General features: G+C 41.7%; 1 protein-coding gene and 2 pseudogenes across 2 annotated transcripts; 2 read left to right on the top strand and 1 right to left on the bottom strand.

Annotated features, from left to right (window-relative positions):
- Nucleotides 1-370: 370 nt before the first annotated feature.
- On the bottom strand, nt 371-20496 carry LOC111080146 (BTB/POZ domain-containing protein 7). 2 transcript variants are annotated; one of them, XM_041595406.1, is made up of 4 exons: nt 20480-20496; nt 3257-3919; nt 680-3199; nt 371-623 (listed from the first exon to the last, which is right to left on the bottom strand). In XM_041595406.1, the coding sequence occupies exons 2-4, from the start codon at nt 3632-3634 to the stop codon at nt 480-482; spliced, it is 3042 nt and encodes a 1013-aa protein (XP_041451340.1). In that variant the 5' UTR covers nt 3635-3919; nt 20480-20496; the 3' UTR covers nt 371-479. The 2 variants fall into 2 exon arrangements, with proteins under 2 accessions (XP_041451340.1, XP_041451339.1); XM_041595405.1 differs by lacking the exon at nt 20480-20496 and adding an exon at nt 20238-20385.
- Nucleotides 8592-9022, top strand: LOC121404965 (annotated as a pseudogene).
- Nucleotides 14580-16566, top strand: LOC121404969 (annotated as a pseudogene).
- Nucleotides 20497-24376: the final 3880 nt, after the last annotated feature.

Below are 24376 nucleotides of genomic sequence, written 5' to 3'. Positions count from 1 at the left end.
AATAATTTAAATATCAAAATAAAAAATAAAAAACGGTTACCACTGGCTTTTTGACAGTGACAATAAATGAATTTTGTTGTATAACGCTTTTGCAGAGCGTGAAGACTCATTCTAGCTAGTTATTGGTCAACTAGTAACAGCAGGGTATAAAGGTCACAGATTTAATAAGTTAGTTAATCTATTTCGTATGTGGATTGAGCCCAAAATATATACTTGTGAGTAACTTTCCAACTTTTTTTTTCCTTCGCAAATACTAGAGATGAGGCATGATTTCAGATCGATAGATCTACATATTTTAAGTCTTTACATTCTACATGCTGTATAAGCTTGATAGGCCCTTGCCGAAGAGAAAAATTCCATAAGCTTTAATTAATAGTTTATTTTATATATCTAGATTGTTAAATTTAATTTTTAGTTTCATTTTTGTTCAAAAGGCATGACAAAATAAGGGGGCCCGAATCTGGGGCCACTCGCAACCTCTATAAAAACCTGGGTGGTCCAGAGTTGAATGACCCGGTATTTGGAGGGTGTGGTGTGGGCGATAGCTGTCCATGACGCACCATATCAAATGGCGAGCTAGAGCGCTGCATGAAGTGGTGATAGTTACTTTGTGGCAGAGCGTGCTGAAATTCATGGAAAATTGTTATTTTAGGTTAAATAGCGAGAATCAACTACTAACGTGTATACTTCGCAGGGTCAATGCACTTGGGACGTTTCCAATTACGCGAGGGCTTGGACCATCGCCCAAATCTAATTGTAAACTTTCTGGCATGTCGTTATTGCTACTAACGCTACGGCCGTTAGAATTTCCAGTATTATTCGACAAATGAAGCTGACCTAGCGATGCGGTAGCCATTGCCACATCCGGCATCATATCTGAAAGATGGCTATTGCCAGTGTCTAAAGCACATGCGCCGTTCTCAGCACTCATATCCAAGCCTAAACTATTCCCATGCGGAAATCGAAAGTCCCTCTCGGTTATTAATGCTGGCAGTTCATTTCGTGGATGCGCTGACGCTGAAAAACGTGCATAGCTACACTGAAGGGCAGGACCAGAGCTGGTTGCCAATATACTGGCGACACCAAGAAGCCCATTGGATTGGTGACGCGGAAAAGTGAGATTTCGGCTATAATAAGGGTGTACTCCATCGGTGCCACAGATTGATGATGCTGACGATCCCATTGACGAGGACGATAAAAAAGATGATCCAACGGTTGTGTGTCGCGGAACTGAGCCAGTAGCCGCTGGTGATGGAGGTGGACTTTGATCTTCATCTTCAAGCAAACTGTCTTCGCTTTGAGTGGTCGACCCAACTGCACAAGGGTCTTCTTTGTGAGTATCATCTCTTTTTTGGATGGATTGTTGCGAGATTTCCAGTATATCAGATACTTCATCAGGGAGGTTAAACTCCCTTACGACCCGAAGCCGAATTTGTCGTTCAATTTCATGCTTTGATGAGAGTGGCAGTAACAATGCACGCTGGCACATAGGTGACTGGCGAAGTTTATGTTCGCGTTTACGCATTGCCAATAAAGTTTGGTTATCTGGTGCTGGTATAACAGCCGACCCTACTATCATGTCAATATTTTTATGAATAGAACCACGATTAACACCACTGCGAAGTCCATTTTTAGCCGCTGCTTTCATGTGGGACACCATATACAAGGTATCAGGAATATCTGGCGGGTGTCGCGACCTACGCAGACGCATTAGTTCAACCTGGTGGTGAGATGTAGACAATCGATCCTTTAATAAGGCCTTTACTTCCTCAAAGTACGGCATAAAGAGACGTGGTCTTACAAAGAGTCCCTGACTACTACCACTACGTATCCAGGCATTGATACGTAAATTTTCTCGTTCATCTCCAATCATATGTGACGGTGGCGTGCTGACAAGACCTCGACGAATTGCTTGGCAGAGTATCTCACTATGAGGTGGTAAAACATGGTCTATGCGCACTAAGGGCAATAATTCGGAGATTATGTCCCGCAACTCTACATCACTCAGATCACGTTTTTTTACGCCCTTGCGAGCCACTGAGTGGGCTGTGTGTGACAACAAGTTTGGTTCACGATCTTCCATACGGCGAATGAGCTCCTGTTCACCCCATTTAAGAACAGCTTGCAGAATCTCCAATTCAGAAGCTTGTAAAAAATTACTCTGCAGAACATGTAACAGTTGCGTTTTATCCAATTGGTGCAGCACAGGTGAGCCGCTAACAACGGTAAATTCTTCTCGTAAGTACTGGCAAGCTTGTCTAAACACCCACGCGGAGCCATGGGGTTGGCAACCCCACTTTAAAACTGTTGGTAAAGTATCAAGTGACAACCACTCGAGTATTAAATCCTCACAGCCCTGCGCCAAAATATCAAGCTCCAAAAACCGTCCAATCTGATACAGCTCCATAGCTTCCTCCAGTGTCGTTGGACGTACTCTTCCTGTGTTGGTTAAGGCATGCACTTCCCCTAGTGATCCTGCCGACGTACCCGATCCAACACCGCGTAAAATCAGCGTCAAATCAACAGAGTCAAGGTAAATAGCTTGAAGCAGTACACGCGCATATCTCTTCGGTATAACTGTTTCGTCTAATACAATTCGCGTGGGCACGTGTAAGGAACGTTCAACGTACTCGTCAATATTGCGCGTTCGACGCGCAATTAAATTACGAAAAAAGGGTGAACGCGCACTTAAAATGGCTTTATGGCATGGAAGCTCGATCTTTGGTCGAAACCCGTACTCCGAGGTACCAGAGTCTTGTCGCAGATTGTCGTTGTTACCATCTGCTGTGAAAACAAGTGCTGCATCTGCGTAATCGCCCGTCTCCAACAAATAGCGTAGATCATGATCTAGAGGATTTGGTGTGCCAAAGTCGTCTCCAAGCTGGCGCAACACTGTAACTTCGATGTTCGGATCGTGCGGACACAGATCGCCAGTATATAAATAACGCAATAGTAAAGAGAAGAGTTGCACGTCAATAGGCGAAGTAGGCAGTTCTAGACATATACGCGCTCCGAAACCAGGACAGCCGGCGAGTAAGTCGCGAAAATAAGCACAACGAGCTGATAATATTGATCGGTGTACCGGAAAAATAGTCCCGCGAAAAACAAGATCACAATCAGTGCAGAAATTAAGGTCGTAAAGAGCAGCAAGGTCCTGTTTGTATGTTGCTGCTGGAGGTCGCGCCAATTCAGCTTGCACCTATAAAGTATATGAAATTTAAAAAATGAATAGACAGAATAAATTTTTTGTTCTAACCGATAAGTCTCTTAGAGCCGACAAGGCTTCAAACTCCTCGCAAAGAGCTGCCAGCTCCATAGGGGCCCAGTCTGACACAAAATCTCTTAGAACGCGAGCATGGTCATATGCTTTGGACGAACGTCGTCGACGTATAAATTTTCTCTTGAGTGTCGCAAAACCAGTTACACGCTTTCGTCTTTGATCTCGATGGTAGTGTGCGCCGCTGATACCACTACCACTGCCAGTCGTCATGCCCATCGCTCCTGCTGTAACCATACCTGCCATACTCATAGGCAGTAGCACAGATATGTTTCCATTAGAGTTTCCGGTACTATTAATTGCAGCTCCTGATGATGCGACCATAGGAAAGCTGATACTGGAAGTACTGGCTCCCATTTTACCGCTAAGGTATGTTAAGCCTCAATTTTCGTATTCCAAATTTGATGCGATTTCAATACGTCCTGATACATTTTAGGGCGTTCATACGGACACAATATTTTTCCAATTTCAATTTTAGGTTAGGTTAGGTTAAACCGGACGGCCCTCTTGGGGCCAAGCATAGGCCCTTAGTTATCCGGATGGGTTTATGGAACCTTCAAGATAGTGCTTACTCGGTTTGAAAGTCCTCCAAAATCGAAGTGTTTTTGTTCAATATTTATTAGTGCTATATTTACGCAGATTCTGGAAAAAGAAAATTTTTAAATAATTGTATCACAAGACAACCCATTACAAATACAGTTGCGACCAAAAAGAATTCAGAATGGGAAACATTTTGTTTGCCTTTCTCAGAAAGGCTTTCTTCTTGTTATTACATATATTTGCACATTTAATACATACACTTTCCAGAATAACTATGCGTACAAACATATTGTGAAACTTTATCGTTAAAAAAAACACGTGTCAAAGAAAAGATAGAATTTTTAATTTTTTATTGTATGTGTATTAGGCTTTATTTTGATAAAACTCCCGAACTTCGTACTTATCAACTTTTCTTAATATAAAACAAAATGTATAAAATAGGTTGATTTTCGGTCAGAAAAAGTATTGGTTATAGTCAATGCATCAAAAAAGGCATATATTCGAAAAACTTTCCGCTTAGACTTACTAATCTGAAGACGAACGAATTTTTATGGAGCATGCCATGCCATGCGATATTATGAATCATGTACATATATTATAGTATCAGCCTGGACTTCGTTGAGTAAAGAATTGATACCGGCAAAGAAACGTCAAAAACAGTGAACACAACAAATATAATCTAGCATGTTTTGGAAAAAACAGATACAATAGGAAATTAGAAGAAAAACAACAAGTGCAGCGGATAGCAGCCGAATACGCGTGCATTTTCGTGACTAGAGATGAACTCAATACTCTGCTTACTACTTTTGCCCACATACCCTCTTCTAAAAAATAGTCTTAACGTATCGGCTACTGATTTTTTTCACTGCTTAACACTGTTACTTCTGTAGTAACTATTTAATCGACTATAACAGTGTCAGCGACCCCCAAAACAAATCCGTCGATCCATTTCTTTGCAATTGCGCAAGAAGAACGGCAAGAAACTACTATAGTAGAGGACATTGAAATGTGGACACTCAAAAATAAGTGAATTTGTTTTGTTGTATACATTTTTGGTATGTTTCTCAAGAAAAAAACTTATTAAAACAAGCTAACAATATAAAAGGCAAGAGAAATATATAAAAAGTTTGTTTTCAACAGAATCCTTAAGTCGAAAAATAGATAAACAGATAAATTCACTCTAGGATTTTGAACAGGAAATACAATTTTTCTGCTATAATGTTTGATTTTATGAATATTTAAGAGTATATATATACATATACATCTGCCGTAAGCTGATTTTGGGCACCCCTGTTTTAGATAGACGTATATATTAAGATACTTAAGTTATGTGAAAAATAAAAGCACTACCTCTGAAAAAAAAACATTAAAAAAATAGCAGATTTTAAAAAATTCTTAAAAAACGAGAAGGAGCGTGTGAGTCGCTTCTAAAGACGCGACTCTACTTATACCCGTACTCAGTCAGTATTTACATTTTTGAGCATATGTTTTTTTTAAATTTTAGAATTTAAAAAAAAATTTGACAGTTTACATTTTTTTGATACATCTGTTATCTACATCTACATATATTATGTATATTCTACATCTAACATGTAGATTATACCCGTACTCAAAAAAGAGTTAAGGGGCATATCAGATTTGTGGTAAAAGTGGATGTGTGTAACGCAGAGAAGGAAACGTTTCCGACCCCATAAAGTATTTATATTCTTGATCAGCATCAATAGCCGAGTCGATAGAGCCATGTCTGTCTGTCCGTCCGTCCGTCTTGTTTGTCGGCTGGATCTCAGAGACTATAAGAGCTAGGGCAATCAGGGGAAGTACCGACTATAATATAGCTTATGTTTGAAGTTTGGTGCCTTTAAGTTGCGCTGTTTTTTTTTTTTTTTGATAATAATAGAGAACGCTCCAAATTGTTTTGTGATTTAATACATGCATTTGAAAGGTCCAACCAAAATCAAAGCCGAGCTGAGCCGGCAGAGTTTAAGCGAAGCCGTTCACGCTGCAAAGATGAACATAGACCAAATGAGGTGACCACATTAGAAATGGTGTCAAAAATTAAAAAATGAGAATGGGATGATCGGCGCACCCTTTTGAACCCGTCTAGGTATAAGTCTGAAATTTGATACATATATTTTCAATACTTAAAATAAATTTTTTAAATAAAAATTAAAGTAGGCGTGTCATTGGAAGGGGAGTAATTAACGGTCAACTCGAGCTTTAATTTTTTTTAAAACTTTAAAAACTGTTTCTTCCTCGATATCAGATAAAGACTATATGATAGTTCTTGGTGATTTTAATCTGCCAGGTACTGTTTGGTCTTTGGTAAACGACTCTAATAATCTTGACTATCTTTGTCTCAAGTCAACCATGTGAAAAATTACTTTGGTCGATTGCTTGCTCTGTGCTTTGTCTCGGATCCGACCATAGCGTTGCTAACCCGAGCCTTTCCGCTCACTATACCTGAAGACTCCTACCATCCTACATTCGAAATGTTGGTCGATATTGGGGCTACTGTATTGGATCGAACGGGTAGGCTATCTGAACGTGTCCACTGCTTTCGTAAAGCCGAGTTTACGAAGCTTAATAACCTCATTAGTGATTTTGATTGTTCCGCTCTGTACTTGTGCACTGACGTTATGAAAGGCACAAACATTTTTTACAATGTACTTGACACATTTTTTGATTCTTGTGTCCCACTTTCTTGTTTGGTTAGATATGCAAAGCCTCCTTGGTTTCCCAAAGAGTTATCCAGTCTTAAAAACTTAAAATCAAAACTTAAAAAAAAAAAACGAGAAGTTGGTTCTCCCACTTCTCTCTCTCGCTATGCAATAGCTCGGTCAAATTCCTCCGTTCTTAACCCTCAATGCTATAAAAATTACCTATCTCGATGCAGGATACGATTTTCACTAAACAGTTTTACAGCTTCGTAAATAGTAAGCGTAGAACGTCCGCACATCCATCCTCGCTATCATTTCTTAATTCGGTGGCAAACAATGATCAGACAATTGCCGATCTCTTTGCCTAATTTTTACAAAAAACTTATTCTCATGAAAGCTACTCTGGTCAGCCGTATCCATACAGTTTACCAAGGTCGAACGGCATTTTCAGGCCCTTGTTAAATCAAAGCTCTCTGCTGACGGAGTTCCCGGCTGTGTACTTAGGTAGTGTGCCGACGCTCTGTGTGGACCCCTGCTTAAACTATTCACCCTATCCATTAACTCTTCATGCTTCCCCCCTAATCTGGAAGGAATCTTTTATTATTCCGCTCAAATTTATTAGAGTTTACCTCTTTTATCATTAAAGGCTTTCAAGGTAACTTGCAGACGGATGGCATTTACACTGATTTTAGTAAAGCATTCGATTCTGTAAACCATTCCCTTTTAGGACAAAAACTTGACCTTTTAGGGTTTCCGCCTAATCTTTTGAGATGGATTTCTAGCTACCTTCGTTCTAGGTCTCAAAGAGTCCTCTTCAAAAACTCCTTCTCTTCACCTGTTAAGGTTACTTCTGGAGTACCACAGGGCAGCCATCTAGGCCCCCTACTATTCACACTCTTTATTAATGATCTGCCTTCAGTATTAACAAACTCTCGAGTACTCATGTATGCGGATGATGTTAAACTTTGTGTCCAGTATAAGGACATTTCATTTCACTCTCGCTTGCAATCCGATCTCAATAACTTTCAATCATGGTGTTGTGCAAATATGTTACACCTAAATGCTTCGAAATGCAAAGTAATGACATTTCATCGCTCCAGCCCCCTTTTGGCTCCTTATAGCCTCTGCGGTGGTTCTCTTGAGAGAATTACCTTGGTTGATGATCTTGGTGTTAAATTAGACCCAAAGTTAAAGTTTTCTGAACACATTTCTACCATGGTAAATAAGGCCATGGGTGTGCTTGGGTTCATAAAGAGGTGGTCAAAGGAATTTGACGACCCCTTTATAACGAAGACTCTCTACATCTCGCTTGTTCGTCAAATTTTAGAGGACGGCTCTTGTGTATGGTGCCCCCAGTACAAAGTACACCAGGACCGTATAGAATCAGTCCAGAAAAACTTTATACTTTTTGCTCTGCGTGGCCTTAACTGGGATGCAGGTGTGAGACTGCCATCTTATCCTCGTAGATTGCTTTTAATAAACCTTCCAACATTAGTTAGTCGTAGAAAAATGCTTGGTGGGATTTTTATGCACAACCTGATCAAGGGTGACGTAGATAGCCCTGACTTGTTGAGCCGCATAAACTTTACGATTCCTTTTAGATCTACTAGAAACTTCATTCCTTTGTTCCTTCCGCTTTGTAGATCGAATTATTCCTTGCACGAACCATTTAGGGTACTTTGCTCGGACTTCAATTCCCTCTACCACATAATATCAACTACTAATTCCCTTCCTTTTCTTAAATCACTAATTCTAACATACCTTTCCCGTAATTAGTTATATTTTTTAGCTATCTTTGCATGTTTAGCTCTTTGAGTTGTGTTTAGCTCTAATTTTCCTCGAATTTTAGTCTAACAACTATCTTTCCTCCATGCTCGCGATCGGTTCGGTAATACGCGCCGTGCTGCAGCGCCCCCTCGGTCGGTTGGGCTAGAGGAGGGGTTAAACTAGCAAACTAGCAAAACTAGTTAAACTAGCAAAAAAAAAATTTAATTAATTATTTTGCATTTCTTGAGCTGATAGCACGAAAAGTTAACAAAGGCTAGTAAAAACATTGAAAAATTAAACGTAAAATAATAGAACTGTCTTGCTATACATTTTTTAAATTCGTTTTAATCATGAAATGCAGGTGCGGCCATTGCAAGCGTCTGCATCCTTCTGGGAGCAGCTGGCGGAGATAATGAATGTCGAAGACCCGAAGGTGATCACTGCAAATGTGGACTGCACCAAACACAAGGCACTGTGTGCTGAACACGAGGTGAGCGGCTATCCCACGCTGCATCTTTTTAAGCTCGGCGATACGGAGTCGGTGAAGTCCAATGGCACCCGCGACCTTTCCGCTATCACGGACTTCATAAACCCCGAGCTGAACTCCGAAGTGGAGCAGGCCGAGGAGACGCTGAAGGAGAACGGAGAAGGCACCGTGCCCGTGGCCAATCAACATTTGGGCAAGGTGGTGGATCTCACCGAGGACACCTTTGCCAAGCACGTGTCCAGCGGCAATCACTTTGTCAAGTTCTTTGACCCATGGTGCAGTTTCCCCATTTGAAAATAGGGAAAATTGCTCCGTTAAATATTAAAATATTTAATTAAATGCATATACAAGGGAGTGTGGCTTGGGTAATGTAAAATTTTCGTGTTTATACCTTATGAATGTGTTTGCTAATTGTTAGCAAGCTAGAATTTGATACAAAGAATATATTGAATATATATCAACATCTCTGCAGCGTTCTATAATGGCCGACTGCGAAAGGCCATTTAGTTAGCAAGGGTTGGAATGAAAAATAACTAATATATAAAACTGTGCCACGTTTTCCTGGCGTGAGTGTGAACGAAATCCACAGATTCATATTGATAGTTGCCTATCGAGAGCGTGTGTGGACTGAGATAACAGCTGATACACAGCTCAGGAATATATGGCTTACAATTATTCCTGAAGTGAATGGTTCAAGATGAAGGCAAAAACGGTGCGCAAAACCAAAAGGAGAGATGAAAATTCCTCCTTTTTTCAACAAAATATGCAGCCACCAATCCAATTCATCGCCAAAGATAATTTTTGTATCTTTTTTTTTAATTTTATTTCAACATTCACAATTGGCACTGTTTATAAAACACAGCTGATTCTTCAGCCAATTTCAGTTATGTTCCACACACTCACAGAATATCTAGCAAATTCCTGGCAGCAATGCGTCTTTTTGCAAATAAATTTTGAGATTGAATAATATTGAATTTATAATTTATTGGTAAATTTGTATATGACTTTCAACTATTTGTCTGCAATACGGGCAGAGCAATAGCGAGTTATTGGAACGTTTTTCCAAAGGTTTGTAGCACTCAGTGCATACTTTAAAATGCCTACAAGGCTGAAATACGTCCCGCGGCAATCTCATTGATTCTTGATGCACTTTACAAGTTTTTAAAATTTGAGGGCGTTATGACACTTTCGATAGTGTCACTGGGCGTTATGACACGCACCCATAAAATTGATTTAATCTTAATCAGATTCGGCACTTTGATAGATATGGTCATTCTCTACAATACTGCGTTTTTTGTTTTTTCGTATCTTCCAAATTGTGGAAGCCACAGATTTTCCTACTTTGTAAAGGCAGAAGGGGGCGTGGCAAAATTTTGAAACAAACTGTGTGATATCACATGATTCTGACAACAAAATTTGATTGTCAAACAAGACGGACGGACAGACAGACATGGCTATATCGGCGTGGATATTGAATGCTGATCAAGAATAAATATATTTTATGGGGTCGTACTCTTTTTGATTACAGGTATTAAAAAATATTCTTGAGCAATATTGCACTGTGGCAAGAAGCAGAATCGTCCTAGAAGATGGGGGCATCAGTATAGGAAAAATATTGCTGGCCTGTTTTACTCTACAATTTTTATGGACGTTACCTCTCCGTCAATTAATGCCAAATACACAACTCTATAAAAAAAAATCTCCAGACGCATTTTTAAAGCGTTCACTGACTTTCCGGCGATCATTCATCTTACTATCCGAGCCAAACAGGTTTATCTTATTTTATTAGAAACATTACGTTTCTCCAATCATTTATGTACATTCCAAGTTTAGTTGATTTGGCCAATTGGAGTTTTTTCCAGGGACCGTAATCATTATAAGCTATAATTTAAAAATCACACAATAATAATTTTTTTTTAGTTTTTGGGATAATCATTATTGATAATAATTATTTTTATAAATTATTATTAATGACTATCCATAACAATTACGTTTGAGCGAAAAAAATAAAACTCAAAAATAATGATTAAAATTTGAGTTTTATTTTTTCGCTCAAATATAAAACTCAAAGTTAAATAATGAACATTTCATGGGGAGCTGAGAAAAAATTTATATATATTACTAATTACTAATTAAGTCAAAAGGAATGCATTAAACATGTTTTTCAATTAAAAAAAAAAATGTATTATATTTTTATGAAAATATGTATACATTTTTAAGATGTTGAGGTTGAGCCATGATGGCCTTGTATTTGTGCTTCTTAACTATATAAAGCAAAAGAAGATATAATATATAGGCCCAATTGGCATATTTTTTTCAAATAAATAAAAAATATGGAGTGCAAAATTTGTAAACATAGTTTTAAGGGAAGTTATGTCTGCAACCTCTTACCGGAGTCTTTGCAAAAACTTCTTTTTGTAAAATTAAAGAAATAAATCAATTTAAAACCATAAAAATATATACACATATGGGCAGTCCAAAAGGTCCACCAGGCCAAAAATCATATAAAGTCAATAAAAACCGATTTCCATACAATTTTTTCCGGATATTTTTTTTCTAAATTTATTGAAAGGTAACTAATTTACTTTATTGACATATAATTTCATTAACTTTCATCCTAAAACCTATGAAAATAAGCAAAAGTTCACGTTTTTGGTATTTTCTGGTATTTTTATAGACATTTTTCTTTTACTATTATCTCCTAGGAAGAAGATGATTATTGATAAAAGTTTCTCCTAAGTCTTTCTAACATATTAAACTACCTAAAACCATTATCAGAGTGTTTGTCCAACCTCGGCTAACAGTATATTTGTAGGCTTTAATAATCGCGGAATTTGGTAACGTCACGCCAGTAAAGTTCGCCAGATGCCTCCGCGGATTTTTAACAAAAAAAGAGGAAAAGTTTTTACATTTAATAAGTTTGAAAATTAACTCTCAATACTTCATTTATTAGCACAACAAATGTTAAACAGATAGCCCTATCCAATTCGCAGAGTTTTGCCATTTTGTACCCAAACCTCGAAAACCACTTCTGTTTTATGTAACGCACTTTTAGGTCATACTTTGGCTTATATCTTTAAAACCGTACGCTCGATTATTTTCATTTTTTTTGTGAATATAGGTCTAACTAAAAAATATTCAACGAGGATAATCTTTTTTCCAAATTTCAGATTTTTGACTATTTTTTTCAACATTTTGTCGTACGAATGTAACGTAACGCCAGATAGGAACTGCCCATATATACATATTATTGTCCGATGATCCTATTGGGCTTTGAGGTGGCTCAGAGGGGGCCTAGCTGAGGCCACCGGACGGGTCGCAGGTTGCGGATAGCGAACGGCCTACCCTAGTGGGTAGGTCAGCTGCGAATAAGCGGGCATCCCAAAGAGTAGCAACTAAGTTGGCTCTGAGGGAGAGTACCGAAATAAGCAGTCCCGGACAGCCAGCGGGTGTTCGCGACGCAGCAACACTGACGATGCGCTTGTGGTGCCGCCTCTCATTAAGTAGCTCACACACTCCCATCCCTACACAATACCTACCCACACCCAACACTCACCTCACACCGGGCCGGACCAAGGTGTTACTCGACCCGTGCCAAGAGTCAGCCTGGCTGGGGGCCCGGTATAAAACTAGCCCAGTCGTGAACGGAGAGCTCAAGGACTTGGCAGCCCCCTGTTCTAATTATGCCTTACCCGGGTAACGCAGAGCTCTGCCGGGGTGGACCGTTCCCCTTCTCTGCAGCTCGTGGGAACTTTATGGAAAAATACGAAAATATAGACAACAAAAAAAACAAAAACGAGAGAGGCACTCCCCAAATGCCTGCAGGGAGAAATCCCAAGCGGGAGAAGGCAGCGGCCCAAAGGCCTGGCCCGATCCGCTCAGACGCAGGAAAGACCTGCATGGCGAAGGACGCGGGTATGAATCCGGGTGGGTCCCATCCCAAACCTGGGATGGGTGGAAAGCCAACACTCAAAACGGATACCATGGTAGGGCAGCTAAGCAATATTGCGGCTGCTTAACCTTCCGGTGAAGCGGCGGGTGATGGCTTGCCATCAACTAGCGTCCAAACCAGGAAATACAGCTATGCCGAAAAGAGGAGTGCTGGGCACATACTCCGTCGGCAGAACGCCAGCCAGGAAGTCAGTCCAACAGCAGACTGGCTGAAAAAAGTGGAATGGGCCTCGACGGTGTTGCCCAACTTCAGTGTGGAGCCACAGAAGGTGGACGCACAACCGAAGAGGCAGCGCTCTAAAGAGACGCCCGGATACCAAACGTATCCTTCGCGCAGATTGCCAAGGAGAGCACGCTGATAGGCGTTCTCGACAAAGGCAGCGCGGAGGGGAAAATACCCAGAAGCCAATGGAAGTGGGTGGAAGCGGCACTGGCCGACCGCTGCTTCGAGCTTCTCGAGAAGGATCCCGGGCCACCCCCAGTCTGCAAAGACATGGGATGGTTCCAGGGGAGCATTAAAGTGGTGGCCTGCGAAGATGAGCGCTCCGTGAAGCTATACAAAGCTGCGGTGGCGCAAATCGGAGAGGTCTACGCTGGAGCTAAGCTCGTCGCTGTGGACTGGAGCGAGGTGCCCAGCAGACCGAGGGCCCGTATATGGGTGCCGGCCACCTTTAAGGAGCCCGAGCGGATCCTCACGATGTTGCAGAGATGCAACCCTACACTGCCAACCTCAGATTGGAAGGTGGTCAAAGTGGAGGCATCAAAGGGCCCCACAAATCAGGCAGGGTCTGTGGATTAGCGACGAAGGACTACAAGCTGATTGTAGCACAAACTGAAGGTAAAATTAGAACCTGCATACTAGCAAGAAAGCACTTAAACATCTTTCTGCTCAACAATTTTAGCAATGGCGACAACACGGCGGCTAGCCTAGAGCTACAAGGGACACGCCTGAACCTGGTGTCGTCCTACATGGCTCACGAGGAAAGCGATCCTCCCAGTGACCTTGTTCGCAAGATAGCCAGCGACAGCGAGAGGTCGGATACATGCCTATTAATAGGCTGCGATGCCAACGCTCACCACACCCAATGGGGGAGCTCGGATACAAATGTAAGGGGTGAGTCACTTTTCAGCTTCATCCTAAACTCCAACCTAATTATTGGTAATCGGGGTAATGACCCCACTTTCATCATAAAAAACCGTCAAGAGGTTATTGACCTCACTCTACTGTCTCACAATCTGTCAGACATAATGAAAAGTTGGAGAGTCCTAGAGGAGCACTCCTTCTCCGACCACAGGTACATCGAGACAATCCTATCGCTCGAAAGCACCACACCCACAAACTATACTAATCCCAGGAAAGCCAACTGGGATACATATAGTGCAAAAATGGAGCCGCAAGGCTACGAAAGATCCTGTCAAAAACATCCACCTCGGTGGGATATCTCAAGAGAACGGATGGTACGTGGACAAACTCTAGTGAGGACTCCCTACACATTCTACTCGACACTCATTTTCCTGGGTGTACGACCATCGAGCCGGCAGACACCCCAAGTGAAGGCCCCGAAACCTCGATGGTGCACATCCTCACAAAACGGAATATTAGCTGGGCAGTAAACAGCTTTAAATCCTTCAAATCGCCTGGCCCGGACCAAGTCATTCCGGCTCAGTTACAAAAAGCCGGGGACATGGCCATCAACTGGCTGCAAAGTATCTTCAGGAAAATACTGACAGTGGGAAAAATCCCCCGAGCTTGGCTAAAGGCTAAAATAGTCTTTATCCCCAAAGCAGGGAAACCCCAAAAGACTTCAGACCAATAAGTCTATCGTCCTTTCTTCTCAAAACCTTTGAGAGACTAGTCGGGCTGCAGCTGAGGACAACCATAAATCCTCAGTGGCTGTCTGGCGCACAACATGCCTACCGAAAAGGAAAATCCACGAAAACGGCACTCCATGAAGTAATCTCGGCGGTAGAGAAATCTCTACACGTCAACGAATACTCCTTAATCGCTTTCCTAGACATTGAGGGAGCTTTTAACAACGTCATACCAGGAGCCATCACAGAGGCCCTGACTGACCTGGGAGTGGATCGTCACTTGGTGATGCTCATAGATCAATTGCTCACATGCAGGACAGTGACATCATCAATGGGATCGTCCACTCAGTCTAGGTATGTCAAAAGAGGCACCCCGCAAGGTGGTGTCCTGTCTCCCCTTCTATGGAACATAGCAGTCAACAAGATTCTGTGTGACCTGGAAGGGGGGGGCTGCAAGGTGGTAGCATACGCGGACGACGTTGCCATTATTTTCTCGGGAAAATTCCCTCAAACACTCTGCGATCTAATGACCGCAAAGCTCGCGCGACTCTCAGAATGGACAGAGTCGCGTGGACTGGGAATTAATCCCTCTAAAACGGAACTTGTGTTGTTTACAACCAAATACAAAATCCCGTCCCTCAACCCCCAATACTAAACGGATGCAGGCTCTCCTTCAGCGACAGTGCCAGTTACTTAGGGTTGGTAATTGACAAAAAACTTAGCTGGAACCTGAGCATCAAAGACAGAGTGAAGAAGGCAACGATAGCCCTCTACACTTGCAAGAAGGCCATTGGGCTAAAATGGGGCATGAACCCAAGAATAGTCCAATGGATTTACCTGGCAATAGTTAGACCAATACTACTCTACGGAGTCGCAGTGTGGTGGCCTGCCCTATCGAAGGGGACCATCACTAAACAACTGGGCAAGGTGCAGCGCACTGTAGCCCTATGCATCAGTGGAGCTCTAAGCACAACACCAACGGATGCGCTAAATGCTATCCTATGCCTGCAGAGCCTTGACCTTGCAGGTAAGAAGCAGGCAGAAATGGCAGCAATCCGTCTTAGAGACTCTGACCAATGGGTGTCACATCACACCGGTCATGCGTCCATCCTAAATGGAAACAAAATCGTCCCCACAAAAACGGACTACTGCGTTCCGAGGGAGTATACGAAACAATCATCCCTCACAGAAACAACTGGCTTGAGGGACCACCTGGTCCAAAGGGAGCCATTCGAATCTTTACTGATGGCTCAAAGCTGGACAACAAGGTCGGAGGAGGAATCTACTCCGAACAGCTGAACATAAGACAATCCTTCAGGCTCCCGGATCACTGCAGTGTCTTCCAAGCGGAAGTCATAGCGATCAAGGAAGCTTTGAGCTGTCTTCAGGAACTAGCCCCTGCGGCAACTCATATAAATATCTACAGTGACAGCCAAGCTGCGATCAAATCGCTGAATGCGATAACAACAAGCTTGGCTACCATGGCAAACTGTCGCAAATCTCTTCATGAGATGGCTTATCAGTTCGTCATCAGCCTAATATGGGTCCCGGGCCACCAGGACATTGAAGGCAACTGCATAGCGAACGAGCTGGCGAGAGCTGGTACAACAATCCCCCTTCTCCATGATAAGGAGGATATTCGTATGCCAATGGCCACCTGCAAGCTCCAAATAAAAGAACATTTTAAGCGATTAATAAATGACAGATTGCAAACCGTGTCACTATGTCGCATAACTCGGCAAACATGGCCTAACATTATTAGGAAGCGCACCGATGAGCTTTGCAAACTCAGTAGGAGTAGGTGCAGCTCAGTCATACGCTCCCTTACGGGACACTGGCTAATAGGCATACATGCAAACAGGCTGGGCGCCCCATATAACGACTTCTGTCGAAGCTGTAGAGATGAGGACGAGGAGGAGACTGTGGAACACCTGTTCTGCTCCTGTCCGGCTCTCAGTAGAAGGAGACTGCAATACTTGGGCGCTCCTTTTCTAATTGACATTTCGGACATGTCTACAATCAGTCCCAGACGGATCGCAGGCTTCATAAGGGCATCCGGATGGGATAATGGATAACATAGGGTCTCACGAGGGAGAAGGGAACGATATATGCGGTATCACAATGGGCCGAAACCGGCCTAGGTGTGTCGGGTCTCTGACAATCCCGACAGCCGCCTCAACCTAACCTAACCTACATATTATTAAAAAAAAATTTTACCTAAAAACATGTTTAATGCGTTCCTTTTGACTTAATTAGTTAGGATATATGTATATATATTTTTTCTCAGCTCCCCATGATATTTTCATTATGTATATTTTTATTTTATATTTGAGCGAAAAAATAAAACTCAAATTTTAATCATTATTTTTGAGTTTTATTTTTTTCGCTCAAACATAATTATTATGGATAATAATTAATAATAATTTATAAAAATAATTATCATAATACTGAAAATTTAAAAATTTTGTTGGATTTGCTTAGTTTATTCTTAGAGCAGTCTATTTAATTCTTCTGTGCGGCTAATTTAAGTGGATGATTTTTTCGAGAAAAAAAATAAAAAATAATCATTATTTACGGTCGCTGGTTTTTTCTGGATTATTTTTAGTGCTAAAAGTGGACCGTTAAGTCGTGTCTCCTGAGACGACGTCGTTTAGTTTTGGTACTTTCGATACCTACCGAATAAATAAACTCCCTTCTAATATCTTATGCCATTTTGAACCAATCTTCGACGCTCAATAGATGACGAATACGATCCTACTTTGAAGGTCCTTTTGGGTGGTCTCTTCTTACTTCCTGAGGCGGGTGGTCATTTTACCGAACAGCATTTTTCGAAATCCTTTAGAAAATTGTGTTTTAAGGACTAACTCATGTGATATTTGGTGCAAATAGCGCCAAAACTAAAATTATTTCACCGCAAAGTCAAAATGACTGCCTTCGCTGTTTCAATTTTTTTCGACTTTTTTAATTTTTTCTTGAAACAAGTCATTCATTTTTGAATTCGCGCCATCGGTTTAAATCAGGGCTCGGCACGGCCCTATCCCATGGGTGCGGGACAAGGCGCTGCTGCTGCGCTGCCGGTACACCGACAGTATAAAAAAGCAGCGGCGCTTCGTATGGCTTCGGCAATGCGACTTCGGCACTTGTTGTCTCGTTTTCACACCAGATACAGAACGAAAATGGCATCAGTTGCTGATCAGCCGTCATCAATGTGAGACCACGCTACGCAACTACTGAAATATACACTGAGACAAAAAATGTTCGATGGGAATTGGGAAAACAAATTTTTCTTTGTTATTATTTTTGTATTATTATTTTATTATTATTTTGTTATGGTTTTGTTATTATTTTATTATTATTTTATTTACGTTTTCTTTTTTATAATTTTACTCCATTTTTTGTATTATTTTGCTTTAAACTTTTGTTTTCCTTGAAAGTTTCAACACGAAATAATTGCAGCATCAACCACAAATAGATTCGTGCAGTGTAAAGCAAGAAACCGGTTTCGGCGTAGGCATCTTCGTGTTTTAGCTACGCACACAAGCGCACTTCACTGTATGGGTGCCGAGCCCTGGTTTAAATTTAGCTAACTTGAAGTGTCAAAATTTCATTCTTCGCTACTGTATGCACACATGTACATGCATATGTATGTATGTATGATCATTGGAAATGTTTTTTTCTCAATTTGTGCTTATTACACTACTCAACAAAATTGAACTTTTTATTTAGGCTTTGAACCAAAATGACTTTTTCTGATAGATTTCGGGATTTAAAAATTTTAATTTTTTATTTTTTTTATGCTGTCATTTTTTTTTAAGGACTTTGCAGTTCTAAAAAGCTGACCAATGCAAATCGGACCAAGACACTTTGTATCTGCAGATTAACGCCTGGAAGATATTCAGCTTTCAAATTCAAATTTCATAATTTTTCTATTCTATGCAACCAGATATAAGATACTTAAGTTATGTGAAATATAAAAGCACTAATTTCAGGTAAAATTAGTTTTGAGTCGTTTTGGTCAAACGGCTGCAAGTTGACCGTTTATCCATAGATTTTAATGAACAAAACCTTAAACGACGCTTAATTAATGCGTCCATCTAAAACTAAAAATGTTGGCCAAGAATTATTTTTTTCGACTTCTCTCGAGTTTTTAAAGTCAAAATTTAGAGAAAAAAAAATACCGCATAAAATGATGAAATTTTAATTATTTGATGTGAGAAGTAGAAGCACTACCTCTAAAAAAAACATTAATAAAATAACAGATTTTAAAAAAGTCATTAAAAACGAGAAGGAACGTGCGAGTCGCTTCTATAGACGCGACTCTACTTATACCCGTACTCAGTCAGTATATACATTTTTGAGCTTATGATTTTTTAGAATTTAAAAATTAAAAAAAAAAATGTTACATTTTACATTTTTTTGCTACATCTGTTATCTACATCTACATCTACAATGTATATTCCACATCTAACATGTAGATTGTACATGTACCATTTATATTCTACATCTCCTCCGCTAAGGCTTGCTCGCGCACTGAACGCGGCAGAGTGTGCGAGCGAGAAAGAGAATCAGTAGCGTCAGCAGCGCTGGAGAAGGAGAGGGAACCAACAGAAAATTAATTTCTTCATTCTGGCTGTAATTATGATCCGATCTAGTTCAGATTCGGCAATCTGGTAGATATGGTCATTCTCTACGTTACTGCGTTTTTAGTTTTATCATAACTTTAAAAATGTGCCTGCCACAGATTTTCGTCTTTTGTGGGGGCGGAAGGGGGCGGGGCGAAATTTTGAAATACACTTGTAGCAGTGTGATATAACATGAGTCTGGGAACCAAATTTGGTTTCTCTAGCTCTTATAGTCTCTCAGATCTAGGCGCTCATCAAGACGGACAGACGGACAGACGGACGGACGGACGGACAGACGGACATGGCTATATCGACTCGGCTATTGATGCTGATCAAGAATATATATACTTTATGGGGTCGGAAACGTTTCCTTCTCTGCGTTGCACACATCCACTTTTACCACAAATCTAATATACCCCTTAACTCTTTTTTGAGTACGGGTATAAAAACTAAACCATAAAAAAAAACCATATTTCGTTAAAAATTTGTAAACCCCAAAATATATAAGAAAGTCATTTTGGGCCACAGCCTAATTGTGGTGTTGACTAGTGTTATCATTATATGTAAATCTATGGATTTAATGTCGTCTTTATTTTGTGTTGCTAAAAATATGTAGATAGAAGCGTCAACCTTGACCTAATTGCAGAAGGAAAAATTGTATACAAATCTATGTATATGCACATACAAAATTATTTGTGACAATGTACAGTGTAGGGACTGAAATATATATAAATACATATATATTGTATTCCTCATTACTTACTAAATTATTTTATATGTACATATAAAGTACATAAATATTCGGTGTGCTTTTTATAAGACTTTGATTATACCCTATTTATTTCATTGTTATTTTCAATATGCGCAAAATTCATTCAAGTGAATGCATATATACATACATGCATATGCACATGCACATCCGAAATATTCTTCGAAGAAACAAACTGGACCTATTATTAAATATTAGATCAGCTGTAAACAATTGCAAGCAAAAATTTAAGTCAACCTTTTTTATTCATAATAGAGAGCAGGACTCGTATTTTATCACTTTCAAAATTATACGTGCATACAAATGAATGTGTATTACTTATCATCAATCGACACATATATACATATTTACGTACTAAGGTGAAGTGGTTGTTTTTTTATGCACTTTCAAACTTTTATGAAGATATATTTATGTATAGCCACTCAATCGAAATACCAAACTAAAAAATAAGTTTTAAGCTAACATTTAAAGTTATCAATATTCACATAATTATTTGTTTTTTATATCACCGAAAATGATTCTTTTATTTACATGAAAAAATTACGTTTAGGAAAAATAGTAAGCCCGTTTTTTAACTATAATTTATCGACTACATACTTAACCATATTCGTTATGACACTATTCTACAAACAATCGCATATACATATGGTATTCTTGAAAGAGATGTGGGCATTTTTTATCGTAATATTCTAATAATACCGTATTCACACTGACAACTATCCACCATCCAATTTTGGGATGGTCTGTAATAGCCTCAGCACACTGAGCCCATACCGGCGGAACAGTGGGAAATGTTGAAACATCCGAAACACGGATTCATACTGGCAACATCCATGAAAAAACATATGATGGGCATGGTATAACTAAGATTTTTGAGAAAAATGTTGTATGTTTGCATATAAAAATATATTGCTAATAGTTTGGAAGTAGTCTTGCTGTCGTTTGTAACATTCATCGTATTCATTCATATTGTGATATTTCAAAATTCAACGTTTTATTTTTAATAACCGCCTAAGGATGGCTGTTAAAAATATAGGGTTTCGATCGTATGAGCTTTCATCGAGCCTTTTGCCATTCCCCCTTGCCCTTATATTTACTGCTAATTGATTATATACAAAGTATAAGACAAGAAAAGCACTACTGAAAAAAGGAAACGTGGTCTGATGCACAATTTTGTTCCGGGAGTCTGTCTCTTCTCCTCGTGACCGTCAAAGTGTGCAGTAGTGTTCTGTATAACTGCTGAACCTTAACCATACATACACCCAACCCCAATCATTTATAATCTGACCATATCCGTGAGAATGATCCAGGAATATGGTCAATGCCCAGTTTCTGATCAGGTGCATTTTATACGAACTTTTCGATATAGCTCGAGGGTTAACAGACCACGGGAACAGACCACGGGAGCACCTGAGCGCTCATTCCTTACGTTGGTGGCACCAACCTAGAGATCGAAGATCCAACGAATTTCCATCGAGTTAATTTTCAGTATAGGGTTCTTCTAAAGTGTGAATTCTATCATGCCCACTGCACACTGAGCCCATCACGGGGGAAGGTGGAAATTTTAGAAATATATGATACACCGGTTCACACTAACACCAACTACCATCCATGAGAAAGAGCTGATGCTCACAATTGCGTGCGGTGAAAATTTGTTCATATTTATAATTAAACATATTCTTGCACAAGCTAATCATGTTTCTGGACATGGATGATGATTGTTTAAGCGTAGAGGCGTCTGGAAGTCCCACAGTTCAGAATTCCCAAACTAAGACGTGATGGTTCCAATTTCTTCAATATATCTGTCGGTTTTATTCACTTTAATTATATGAACGCGTGCAAATGCCGGGCGTTTGCTTGTGGGTGAAGAAGCGCATTTATACCAGTCGAAGTCAGCTGCCGACGGCTGTCGGCTGCGTGAGCGTGGGCGGGAGCGTAAGCGTGGTGAGTCTGAGCGCGCGAGAGCGCGTCACCGGGGGGAAAAACGCTCTTAAGCGTGAGAGCGAGAGCAAGGGCATCAGCTTGCGTAGCTGGATTGCTAACAGTGGTGTGGCTGGAATGCCCACAGAGCTGTTGCCCCGCCGTCCTCACTCTGAACATTCTCCACCCCCCCCCCCCCCTTGCAGGATTGCGGCGGTGCCGCAGAGGACCCAGATGGGTGCCGAGACTCGGGAAGGTGGAGTAACGTGTGGAGGCTCCGGTTACACACCTTACACCGATCACCGCTTCGACAATCCTGGCCGGAGTGTCGGTGAGCCAGGCAATTAGTGCAGTAGCTGAAGTGGAGGACAGCTTGGAGCCTCCTTTCGGAATCCAGGCGGAGAAACCGGCGGCATTTCCGTAGAGGATGGATTTCAGAGCAGACTCGGCATTGGTAGGACTACTACCTCGGGAACGTCTGCTCTCCACGGTGCGGTCGAAACGGGATCGATTAGCCATGTCTGTATGTGGAAGGCTAGGGCGAAATGAAAAAGTCGAAAAAGCATTAGAAGTGAGCCTGGAACGGATGACGGGTACATTTGGGACATTGGAAGCTACTCTGGAAATTTGACAAGAAAAGGATGCAACTTGATGGCTCGCCGTATTGGACACGGGACCAGTGAGCACCCAACCAAAAATTGTTTCTTGGCCGAGAAGAGAGCCATGCCGAGGAGAGAGAAGAGAGCCAGCCTTGACATGACCGATGGTAGGATATCGGCTCCAATCAGGACATCGAATGGTGAGCTCTCGAAGAATGTAGGATCCGCCAATGGAAGACTCGGCAAATCTTTCAATAAACTTGGCGAGATAGGACGCAACGGAAGATTCTTTGCCAACCCGGCCTCGTTGGGGAGCGAATGGAAAACTGACAGAGCTTATCGGAATGAGCGGACACTGTCTGATTGAGGCTGGAGATCTGTGTCTGAATACGTTAGAATGGCAATTGAATCGTGTTGAAAAGGCGTTCCGTAATGAACGTTGCCTCGGAGCCCGAGTCGATCAGAGCGCGGAAAGTTTTTCCAAGGTGGCAAATATTAATAATTGCCGTGACTAGAAGGACAGAGCTTGTGCCGGAGGCGAAATACGTGTGAACGTTAGGATGAGGTACGGAAAAACTTGAATTTTCTGCGGAAGGTACTGGTCGATTGACGTCTGACCAAGCTGTGGAATTGGGTACGGATGTGGAATGTGACTCGCTGGAAGCTGGAGTGCCACGATGCAGAAGCGTGTGGTGTCTTCTCCACAAGTGTTGCAATTGTGGGAGCTTGAGCAGTCGCGAATCTGATGGCCTCTTGCGAAGCAATTTAGGCACAGCTGCAACTAGAACGTGCATCAGCGGACATGTTGAGAAAGCGCGGACATAGTCGGATCGGGTGATTCTACTTGGAACACACATCGCAAGTGCTCTTGCTCGGATTCACGTTGCTTTGGAACGAGTGCGCTGTCCTTGGAACAGGACTGCCTTGGGAACGGAACGGATTGGACTGGCTTCGGGATGATGGTGGATTCTGACTGCCTTTGGTGGGTGGCGGATTCGGAGCGCCTTAGAAGGTGGAAGGGTCGCTCTCGATAGCCTCTAGCGTTAGGTATCGCTGAGTGAGGAACGAGTCGATTTCCTTCCACGGCGGCACCTCCTTTTTGTTCGTTACGGACACTTCCCACAACGCCCGGCTCAACTTCGGCAATTTGGAATCACAGATGGTCACTAGGAGACTGTCCCAATTGTCCGTGCAGACGTTGGAGACCGCTAGCGCATTAAGGACTCCTTGCATCGTACTTTGAAGCTCCTTCAAGGCACGACTGCACTCGGAAGTTACGCGGGGCAAAAAGAGGAGGATGTTAGTTTAGTTACCCGAAGACGATTATTTTTAAGTTGGCTGCGGAGAGCCAACCATGCGGACTCGAAACCGTCATTAGTGAGGGGGGATTTCTCTATGATGGCCTTCGGATCGCCCCGGGTCTTCTCGGTGAGGTAGTACAATTGAACAGATCCAGGAATGTGGGCCAGCGGACGTAGTCCCCTGAGAAAACCTGTTGACGGGAGGCAGTGGACAGTTGGACTGGCTGTGCAGGAGGAAGGACTGTGGATGTGGCCAGATGAGCATTGAGGTATCTGAGGCACTGCTCAAATGCTCCATAGCATTCGCCGTATGTGTCACGGATGTCCGCTTAGATTTCTGGTCGGATGGGGCGGTGGTGATGCGCTCTGCCAGGTGCGACAGTCGGCCAATAGCGGCGACCAATTTGGTCCGAGCGACTGAGGTGGCGGATTGAGCCATTGTGATGCAGTGGCGAGAGCTGACGGGGCTGCTGACGAAGGAGCCCTTCGGATCTTGTTTGGTCACAGCTGGAACCTTAAGAGTGACAGGAGACGGAAATAGAACCGATTTGGTCCTTGCCGCAGGGTTGCTACTTGCTGTTCTCGGAGTGAGGGGTGCCTTGATTTTCTGTGTCGGCGTAGTTCCGGAGGCGGACGAGGTGCGTAGCCGGTTGGAAGAGGTCACAGGCAAAAGC

The sequence above is a fragment of the Drosophila obscura genome, unplaced genomic scaffold (assembly GCF_018151105.1).
Source record: "Drosophila obscura isolate BZ-5 IFL unplaced genomic scaffold, ASM1815110v1 contig_58, whole genome shotgun sequence".
NCBI lineage: Eukaryota > Metazoa > Arthropoda > Insecta > Diptera > Drosophilidae > Drosophila > Drosophila obscura.
The sequence above is the reverse complement of the archived record's forward strand: the minus strand, read 5'-3'. Positions and strand labels throughout refer to the sequence as shown.